General features: G+C 40.8%; 1 protein-coding gene across 1 annotated transcript; it reads right to left on the bottom strand.

Annotated features, from left to right (window-relative positions):
- Nucleotides 1-548: 548 nt before the first annotated feature.
- Nucleotides 549-4251, bottom strand: LOC110899559 (V-type proton ATPase subunit E). The gene is made up of 6 exons (XM_022146444.2): nt 4061-4251; nt 2534-2634; nt 1894-2059; nt 1392-1585; nt 1183-1282; nt 549-978 (listed from the first exon to the last, which is right to left on the bottom strand). Exons 1-6 carry the CDS (start codon nt 4160-4162, stop codon nt 940-942), a joined length of 702 nt encoding a protein of 233 aa, XP_022002136.1. The 5' UTR covers nt 4163-4251; the 3' UTR covers nt 549-939.
- Nucleotides 4252-11617: the final 7366 nt, after the last annotated feature.

Genomic DNA, 11617 nt, shown 5'->3' with positions numbered 1-11617 from the left:
TTGAAGACTCATAACTGGTCGGGAAGTATCAAGTGAACAATATACATGTATTTTTTTTCCATTTGCTATGGTTTTGTGCCAATGAGTTTTCCTAGCCTTTAGCAACGCGGCATCTCCAAACAATATTAAGTTGATAAAGGAAGTGAGTATATATTGATTGGATTTCTTCTCCAACATACTATTTGTATGACATCTCACATGTGTTTTTTTTTTTTTTTTTCATACTTTGCTTTTAGACTAGTTTCACACCAGGTCACGAGTTTTAAAACCGTTTTGGTTTTCGCTATGTCGCTTGCACTTTTAAAACCGTTCTAGTTTTCGCTATGTCGCTTGCAGTTTAGCACCTGACAGCTCACAACTCTCCGAAAATCAAAACCAAGAGGTACAAGATCAGAAGTCCAATCCTGACTACCAAAAGTGAAAGCCCATGTAAAACCAAAAAAGGCCTTGGGCCCAACCCAATAGCAAAAAGAAACTAGTAACCAACCCGAAACACATAAAAGAAACTATTATACAAATATGGGCCCAACCCAATAGCAAAAAAAAACTAGTAACAAACCCTAAACACATGAAAGAAACTATTATACAGATATGAGTTTTAACAATCTCTTAAGTAGGCCACGAGGCACGAGCACATACGGTTCAAAACAAGGTCTTAAGGCATTATACACTTAAACCACCCAAAGCCTAGCGAAAAGTGTCAAAATTCTTGAAAGAATACACATGAATGTAACACGCAATGTTTAATTTATTCAAACAAATGGGACGCGTCTATTGCCATGCCTCAACTCAAGCAAGCGTCCGCTCAGCAAAGACTCGTGATAACATAACGATGATGACCCGAGAAAACACAAATTACACTGAAAATCATCCGATTCAGGTCCCTCTCATCAAAATACCGACAAACTTGGAATAAATAGATATCATCATCATCAACGTTTAAGCGACAGCTACCTGGCTAAACAAAAGCTTGCGGATCTGCAGAATAAGAGTTTTAGATCAGAACTCAGAAGGTAAAAGAAAGTCACAAACATCATAATTAATTTATGAGTAAACTGCAGTTTTGCATCAATGTTACACCCTGCACCTAAACGCCATCTATTTCAACCGTTACCCACTACCGGTCAAAGGGTAAAATGGTCATTTCCCAAAGGTTGTTTTAAGGAAGAAAAGAAAGCGCACCTCAGGAAGTTTCCCACGGAATACGACATCCAAACGAGCATCAAGCGTGTTCTCAAACACAATTTTACCATCCCGAGAAGCCAAAACCACACCTCCAGAGCTGAAAACCCAAAAAAACATATCATAAGACAAAAAAAAGTCAACATGAAGACGTTACGGTACTAGAAAGTAATACATCAATAAAATAGAATTTAAGAACGGGAATGCACCAGGAAAGAGCATGAGGATCACTATGGGAAGGGGCGGATGGAAGGTGAATACTGTCAACTATGATCTCAGGAGGATGAACATGTGCTTTCTCAGCATACTCTGCCTTAGCGGCATGAAGAACAGCATGAACCATATGCACGTCTTCTTTCCGGCAACGCAATAACACAGATGGTTCTTTAAGTCTCAGTAAACCCTGAAAAAATATATATATATATTGTTGGCAAAAATGTTCAACGAGTAGTGGAGTACACATATTCTCCTACCCAAAACAAATTAAAACAAATTCCTAGGCATCCAAGGATCACTCTCTTTGCAGATTAAAATGATTCATATATACACACACTGACACACATATGTGTATGTGTATGTGTATGTAACTAACTACCTATGTATAAGAGAGAGAGGATCAAATGAAACTGGAAAAAGAAAACAAATATCACATATGATGTTATATGGTATTAAGGAATTCAATTATATGTGATATATATGCTTAATAAGTACCTGAACGATAAGAGACTTCAGCAGTCCTTCATAGTTATCATGGTGATGATGGTGATGGCTAACATTCAAAAGATCTTTCGATGCTGCTTCTCTCATGGCACTAACCAAGTCATCTTGTGCTTGAAGAACCTTGATTCTAGAAGCATTGAGTTGCATGGAATATTCACTGCAATTAAAATTGCGAAAAGTAATTAGATACAAGCAGTTTGCTAAGATTATGTACAATATCTAAACTGAATTCGCTCTAACAATAGACAAGATTTAAACCATATAATAGTCATCCTCCTCAACTTATTGAACCAATGATGATTTGTCATATAAATAAACACATGATGTTTCAAATCATGCTTGGTTTCAAAAAGCCCGTTTAAGTCTAGATACAACCAAATAAGCTTTATGTACAACCAAAAGCCACGTATCTCTTTTACATGTCAACCTTCTTCATCAAGTAACCATTCATAATCTCTTCATCCTTCTGGTCGTTGTTATATACTAGCCTCGTCCAGTCCCTAACTTTGACCAGTTTTGACCCACATGCGCCTTGAGGCGAATTCAGATTGCCTCGCACCTGAGGCACACTTTTTATATCCAAGAAATGATGTACATACAAAACTGAGTACACATGTTTGGTAAATCTTACATTTTCTTTCTAACTTCAACTTGCTTCTGTTTGCGCTCATATTCTTGTCGGATCTTCTTCTTCTCTGCCTCCACTAATTGCAATTTCTCAATGTTAAATTCCTGCAATAGTTGATTAAGTAAACAGATTATTTTGCATTTTCACTCGTGTACTTACTACTTATATGCTTCATGATTTGTGTAAATAGCTAAATCTGTATTGTCATCACATAATCAACATACATAAAGCAGAAAGCTTCTTAGTGTTGATGTCATGATCACGTATTGACTTTTTTGCATTTGTGAATTCAAACATCTCAATGTTAGCTGACAACGTGATGTTAACCTTGAATACATCTACAGATCACGATGTGGAATCGATTGTCACAAAATCGATACAAATTCTCAGTGTTTACTAAGATCACAAAATTAAATATTAGTCAAACACAAATTAACTTGGCAAATTCACTTGCATACTTACTACTTATATGCTTCATGATTGTGTAAAACTTCCTTAATTTGATTTCAACTACATTCCGTTTAACTTAACACAACTTACTAACAGATGTTTAATCCCAACAAAACGTCACCTAAAATTAGTTTAATATGTACTGTGATCACATAATCAGCATACATTATACATAGAACAGAAAGCTTCTCAGTGCTGATTCCTACAACAATAACTCAAAGTGACAAAAAAATATATGAATCATGATCACATATCGACTTGATTGCACTTATAAATTCAAACATCTATAGATCATACGAACCAACCAATTGTCACAAAACCAATACAAATTCTCAATGTTAAGTACACGTTTATAAGTCAAACAATTTTGACTTTCAAATCATTACGATTCACTAACTATATCCTCCAAATGTTATGTCACACAACGATCAACTCAAAACCCAATAAACTCCATAAATCGATCACGATGCAATTCACACAATCACGTAGCCATAGATATCTACAACAAATGATACAAATTCTCAATGTTAACTACACGTTTACTAGGGATCACGAAATCAAATAATAAGTCAAAACAATTTTGACTTTCTAATCATTACAATTCAATAACTAAATCCCCCAGCCGTTACGTCACACAACGATCAACTGAAAACCTAACAAACTCCATAAATCGATCACGATGCAATTCACACAATCACGTAACCCTAGATATCTACATCAGATGATAAAATTCAAACTAAATTGACGCAAATTTGACTTCCAGATCACTACAATTCACGAATATAATCCTCCGAACGCTACATCACACAACGATCAACTGAAAACCTAGCAAACTCTGTAAATCGATCACGATCTAACTCAACAATCACATAACCAGAAATATCTACAAAAGATGGCAAAACTCAAACTAAATTGCCGAACAATTGACTTTCAGATCATTACGATCAACTGAAAACCTAACAAACTCCGTAAATCAATCACGATCTAACTCAACAATCACATAACCATTAACATCTACAACAGATGATGAAATTCGAACTGAATTTTCGAAAATTTGACTTGATTTGAACAGAGACTTACTTCTTCTGCTGAAACGGAGATCTCGTTAGCTTTTTCATCGGCTTCTTGACGGATGAATTGGACCATCTGGTGGATCTGCTTGGAGACATCTCCATCGTTCATCGTTGGATCTGAATTTGCGGAAAACAGAGGGATTTGTTTGAGATTTTTTTCAGATTGGGGAAAATGGTGGATCGAACGACTGGTGATGTGGATTCATATAATTTAGTTTTTATCGTCACGTGAAACATGTTTTTGTATTTTTGTAGCTGGCACCCTTTATCTCGAGATTACATAAATAGTCCCTAGATTTTGTTTTGGTATATACTATGACCAGGAACGGGGGTCTGGTCGTCCGATTTATCCTATCGGGCCGGATTTGAGTCGAATAGACCGGTTGGGCAGGGAACCGACGGTCGGACTGGAAAATCGGGTGGTCAAACTAGTTGATTTATTTTTTTCAATTTTACCCTGTGTCGACGAGGGTCTTTGGATTGGGGCTCCTCGTCTTGGGCCGCACTATTGTGCTCTTCAGTAAGCCCATATATCATTTTTTTAAGAATAGGCACATGGTAAAAGAGCGGGAAAAGGCAGATTCACATCACTTCTTCTCCTGCAAAGGCCATTTAATGCCTGCGACCGGAGAGAGAAGGTATTCGCCGGAAGAAGTATTTAATGCTCAGAGCATCTCACCAGTAACAAGGGTACACGTGCCTACATCCCTTTTGGCATACGAGAATACCGTTAGATGAAACCGGGATCCTTGCTAAGTGATAAGCTCACCCTTCTATTTAAGCCGGACACATGATCATCAAGGGTAAGCATTCAATTCTCTCTGCATTTAACACACACACACACTTCATTTACTTCGGACATTCTCCGGATCATATTTAGTACATCCAACCTAGGATTCACACCAGGAATATTTTCGGCGACTCTCACTCGTCGGAATAAGCTCCATATTTCCGGCAAGCTTTCTTATTCCCACGCTGGAGCTTGGTCACGAATCCCCCTCTCGGGGCCCTCCGTGGCGAGGCTAACGATGTTTTATTTTGTAGGTCAACAGGAAAGCCCATCGGAGCGTTGACTAGTCTCGTTGACTTCAACCCGGAGTTAAGGGATTCGACACCCTGTTTATTTTATAATATTTACGACATAACTAGATTCTTATATCCGATCTGGTCGGCCCGACCAGTGGACCAGTAAGGAGACCGGTTCAACTTACGGTTCAGTTCTGAAAACATTGGTTTATAAAGATAACAATTGAACTCGAACCTGAACTGATAACCCTGAAGCCTGAAGAATTTGAGACGAGTATTATGTCATGGGACAGGGCTTTGAAAGTCTTCGTTGGTATGAAACGAGTATGTGATTAAATGATATCCGACATTATTACTTGAAAACATATGTGCATTTACCCGAACTATATACATGATACATTTACACACCTTTTTATTTCTAATTTTATTTTTCACTAGCTCTTAGTCTAGTAACGGTCCCTAGTTTTTGATTTGGTAATTGGTAACATGCATTGCAAAACTTTTAGCAAGAAATATATCTTTGATTAAAACTAATCTTGCTATTTTGCGTCTACTAGCTTCATGATTGATCTAAACATACCTAATTTTCTTGAATGGCAATAGAATACGCACTGTAAATGATCTGAATTTCTACGATCTATTGCAAGGGTTCTCGTTGCGTTTTTGTTTCTTTTTCAATTGTGTTAGATGTTTGAGACTCCCACAAAATTGTCTGAAACCAACCACCACCTTCAACCACATACTGGGTTTTTCAAATTTGAAACCACCATTCCACCATCCACCGCCCACCGCCACCGCAACAAGTTTCCCCACGGTGTGTCGGAGTTCTTTCTCCGTCCACCGTCGTTAATCGGAGTTCTTTTGTAAGTTGTGTTATTTTTATTTTCATTGTGTTTTTCACCTCATTATGTTTTAGTTAGAGCTCTTTTCCTTTTTATTCTTCTGGAGGTTAAAGTAGAGGCATGACCATGCTAAAATAGAAGCTTGATCATGTTGGAACAAAGACATGACCATGTTAAAGGTGAGGCCCCTTTGAATTGGTATAAAGAAAACATTGGTTCTGCTTTTTGCCTTCTGAGTCTCAAGCGCAAACACAATATCAAAATTCAAATATTCAAAGTATCAATTAGAAATTTAGTGTAAACAATGATTGAATGAATTGGAATATTTTGATATTACTATAAAAAATGACCGTTAACTAACCTGCCTTATCCTTGAGACACCACTAGTTTTTCCTAATTTCATCTCGAATTTCTCCCCAATCAGCATTGAACGGAATGAGTATGTGCGACGTTACAATTAGCGAGAATAACGATGTCGGACTAAATTAAATATGAATTGTATATTGCTTGGAGTTTGAATTCAGTCTCGGTTATTTTAAATTTGGTTCTTCAGTTGGACCTTACAATAAATATAGTTTTTGTCTTGTTCGTCTAAGCCTTATACTGTAATACACATATGCTATATAAAATAAAAAAAAAACAAAATTTGAGGCCCTTATATCTTGGAGGCCCTAGGCCATTGCCTAGATTTGAAAGTATCTAGGTGCGGTCCTACTGCTATGTAAGAACATAGATAACTCATGTACAATCATACTTGTATCAATATGGTTGGTTTGACAAGGGTCAATGTAGGATTTACTAGGAACTGGGATGGTAGCCACTAAATTAAGGTGGGTTTGTGGACGTCCAAAATGATGGCTAGAGAAGACGATTGAAGGGGATGGTGTTTCTGAAGATGGTGACCGGAGAACGAAGAAGAAGATTGAAGATGAGAGGTGGGAGAAGGTTGTCTAACATAAATAATTAAGCTACTCAGTGTGGTGGGCAAGGTTAAGATGGCGTTTTCCGTCACATACATGTATATGTCACGTAGGCAGAGAGGAGTTTGCCCTCCAAAACCCCAAAACCATGAGGTGGTGGACAAAGGGCATTTTTTGTTTTTATTAAATCTAAAAAACACAAAATAATCAAACCTACCAATGATCATCTTCCATCACAAATCGCAAGGATCCCCACACTCGTGCGAATCTCCAAGCTCCCAAGGGGCCACGCCTTATTAGAGGACTTGCTACCTAAAAACGAAATATCCAACCATCTACCAAAACAACTCCAAATTCTATTAGCAATATAACAATCACCAAAATATGACCCAAAGATTCAACTGTACCCAAACAAATCGGACATCCAATTTGTTGAATGTCAAAACCACTTCTTTTTAATTTTAATTGGTTTATCTATACCAATTAAACAGGCTGATGTGTTGTAAATTGAAATGAACTAATTTAGAGCAATGGAACTGAATGAATTAATAGCTAGGCAACACGGATTTCACTATTAAATTGAAGAAGGAGATGAGATTATAGAAAAGATTGAGATGGGAAAACTAGAACATAATCACACAAGTAAATTCATAACATAATCTCTCTTCTACACTTCCTTTTTAACTAGAGGTGCATAAATCGGGTTTCTTTTAATACTTGGGTTTGGGTGTATACCCGGGTATAGGTATGATCGGGTTTTGACTTTTCGGGTATTGACCATTCTCGGGTCGGGTTCGGGTCCTTGCCAGAAAATCTATACCCTGTGTACCCAGGTTCGGGTAAGGCGTGGATCCGGGTTTTCAATACCCAGAATACCCTATTTTCGGGTCTGGGTAGGGTTCAGGTATTGATCAGGTAGGGTTCGGGTATAGATTCGGTTTTTCGATTCATTTTTTGGAATAAAACATAGAAATATAATTGAAACATTTATTTATACATTTTTTTAAATAAATTCGAATCATAAAAACAGAGACGATTACAGACTAATGGCAGGTAGACGAGCAACAAGTTACGCCGCTACCCTCTTCTGAATAGCAAACCCTACCCTGCTAAACACAAAATTATGCCCCTTAACTTGCGCGGTGTTACTGCTTACCACCTGCTGAACCCACTTGAGAAACCGCACCGCGTCAGGGGCGAGAGCGCCAAAAGTATCGAAAGCGAATGGGACGAACACGTGCTGATTCTCGATGCAAGCTTTCTCATGCTTAGCTACTTTGGCCGCCTCTGCCTTAGTTATTGCTTGACCCGCCACAAACCCGTGGTCCCTTAGCCCAACGAGGGGGGACACACCTGTCAAATCAACACACGCATGTTTTCCTCCTTCCCATCCAAAAACAAGAATGTCAGCGGGCCGTAGGGTAGATCTCCCTTCTAATGGATCAGTCAAGAAGTTCACCGGAGCTTCCTTTTTCGCGGAGATCCCTGCCCGCTTAAGGACATCATAAAGCACATCACGAACTAAATCGTGTCGATATTTAAATCCTGGTAATTCTTTGCAATGGATTGCATGCTCCCCAAAAGAATCCAAGCAAGACTTCCGACATATAGGACACGGGTCAGCAACCGGGAAAAGCGGTACCATCAACCGGTACTTGAGGATAGCCCGATATTCCACAGCCGACATACATTGCCCTAAACCTTCGATGGGAACAACAGACAGGAAATCCTGAGCATGGGGGGCTCGCAAACACTCAAACACGGCTCGCTGCCGCGGAGACAAAGCAAACTTCTCTTCAACTGTCTTGACGATTTCGCCATATAAGGCATTCGCCAGAATTTTCTGGGCTTTAATGGGGGTAGTGTCTTTAATGTAGAAACCGCCGAGATCAAGATCGGGAAGAGAACTATGCAGGTTGTCCAACGCACCCGTGTAATCAGAGTCCAACAACCCACCACCACATTCACGAAGGATGTGGTCTTGAAGAACCCATGATTGGGCTCTTGAAGCCACAAAAGCGTAGGAAGATGCGTCCTCACCTGAGCAAATCCCAAGCCCCCCAAAACGGGTCGGGAGGGAAGCTAACCTCCATTGTAGGTCCCCGAAAAAGGCACCTCCACAAACAACAATGTTCTCGATCGCATTCCGAAGCCCCTTGTCAAAAACAGAGACGACTTCCCCAACAAAAGAAGGCTGACACGTCCTTAGCCCAAACAGCAGTTTAGCAACCCCCATACACGAACGAAACAGGAGGAGTTCGCTCTGAGGGTCCCGAAGACGTTTGAGGCATCCCATCAACTCAACTGCACATTTATCTCTTTTAAGGGCCAAACCACTAATAAACTCCCCATCTTTGCTGACAGCACCACCCAAGAGTTTCACACCATGCACCGGCCTACCAATCTCTCGCGGAAATAAACCCTCTTGAGTCTTCACCCCTTCGCATGTAGGCCAAAAAACTTCAGTTTTTTTGATGTTGAGAAGGAGGCCCAAGGAGGGGCCCTCCACTCTAATGATGTCTAAAGCCTTGGCCACCTGAGTAGCATCTCCAATAAGGGTCCCATCATCCAGGTACCAGGCGTGAAAAAGGAGTTTGCAACGATCTCTGATTCGGAGAACAAGAGGGTGTAAAACAAGGGCAAAAAGGACAGGTCCTAAAGGATCCCCCTGCTGAACCCCCGTGGAAGACCAAATATTATCATTCCCCACATAAAGCCTAGCCGGTTGCCCGTATAAAAAATCAACCCAAGCAGAGATGGATGGACACATTTTCCTTACCTCATTTAAAAGAGCAGTTCTGTCCACAAGATTAAAGGCATTCGAGAAATCGACGGTAAGCATAGCCAACGACCCGTCTTGGTGGTGCGTATTTAAGAGCCTGTTAGCACTATGAAGAATCGCCTCAGCCCCGTTTGGAACCCCGACCCCAAACTGAAAGTCGCCAAGATATTTGGCCATATCCTTCCCCACTCCCCTCATCGCTACCTTGGAGACCACTCTCTTCCAGATCGAACCCACTGCAATAGGCCTAATTCCATTATCGGGCTTGAGAAGGGGTGTAAGGGGAGCAGATGCAACAAACTCCGCCAAACTCCTCGGGCATCCCCCCCCCCCCCCGCAAAAATAAGTTAACCACAGCTGAAATCGCCCTGAGGAGACTAACCGCAATCACGGACCCTTCCCCACAAAGGGCGTCCAAAAGGTGTTGAGCCCTCAAACCATCTCTCCCACATGACGTCCCTTTAGGGAAAGATTTGATACACCCAAGCACACTGTCGGTCTCCGCTACAAGGTGAGGCTCTGACGGAAGGAAAGCAGGCATGGTCGGAGGGGGCATGCACGAGTGTTTATCCACGAGAGCCTTCATAGTTTTCTTATCAAGTGGCGCGACTCCAGAAGAACAAAGGACCTTAACTGCAGCGGTAAAATGACCATCGGCAACCTTACGTAAACACTGCTTGACATTAGAACTCTCATCCTCGCTTTTTTTATTAGACATTTTCTTAAATCCCTCCGGGCCCTCCTTCACAGGTTGAGCAAACAAAGACTGAATGAGAATGCCAAACCCCTCACGGTCACCCCATTGGGACAACGCCCGCTGTATACTAAGACATTGACCATTTTTCTTGTTGCCCGACCTCTTATCCTGGCGGCTAACCGGCGTAAATACACGCAAGGTACAATGAGCTAATAGTAGAAGTTGAATCCATGCATCACCCGAATCAGGCATAACCACCACATTACCCAAGGTTGTGGTTAAGGCTTGGGCAAACGCCATGCGACAACTAAAGGGGATGCTCTTAACAGTTTTAATAGGAAGAGAGAAAACTCGGTCAAGTAAAGCAACATCAACACATACCTCTCCAGACGGGGAAACCTCCGATGCGACACACGGTCTAGGGGCCCCCACAATAAACCCACTTCACCCACTTCCGTTGGCACAAACCGAACAACCCGATCTTCATGGTGACACCCCCGCCGGAAAGAGTGAAGACACATGCACTCCCAACACAACCATTGTTCAGACAACCTAAGGGCTTCACAAACAGAGGTAAAAAGATTAGGGTTTTCAGCAATGGCACGCCTCAAAATATCTTTTCTATCATCCGAACCAAAATGATGACGTTTAATATGAGTCATAAGCCTTGGGATCCCCTTAGACCCAGCAACCCCATCGGGGCAACAATGGAACCCCTTGAAGGGGCAAGGCCAAAAACCATTCGACATGGCCTAAAAAAACCGAAATGAGGACAACCTCAGCCAAGACACTTAGGCAATGTCTCCACCCAAAACAAGAAAAAGAGAACGAAACTAGAGCTAATACCCGACGGTTTAAAGGCTTTTTGAACCGTAGCTCATTGAAAATTTACTTCGAGCATTTCATCGAACACCTTGTGGGCGCAAACCCCACAAGGAAGGAACACCCCACCTCCCTGTCATCCAATGATAGCTACCAAGAAACTTGACATTTGAAGGTCAAGTGAGAGAATTACAATAATAGTTGGTGTGCTTCGGTGGTCAGCAGTTATGGGTCAGGCAATGCTATTAATGTTTTCTTCGTGTAGGTTTAAAAATGCTTGCAGTGGGCTACCATTGATCTTCTATCTGAGGCTCGTATACTGTGCATCAGGTTTATCACTATCTAAACCATGGTCAAAAGTTCATTCTTTTTTATCCTAACATGCTCGGTGGCCAACTTATAAACAACTGCATGACCAGCTACTGTTGATTATCACTACATATTGTATACCTTGAAATCTACCCGAGAAAACCTC

Source organism: Helianthus annuus, chromosome 13, assembly GCF_002127325.2.
Source record: "Helianthus annuus cultivar XRQ/B chromosome 13, HanXRQr2.0-SUNRISE, whole genome shotgun sequence".
NCBI lineage: Eukaryota > Viridiplantae > Streptophyta > Magnoliopsida > Asterales > Asteraceae > Helianthus > Helianthus annuus.
The sequence above is the reverse complement of the archived record's forward strand: the minus strand, read 5'-3'. Positions and strand labels throughout refer to the sequence as shown.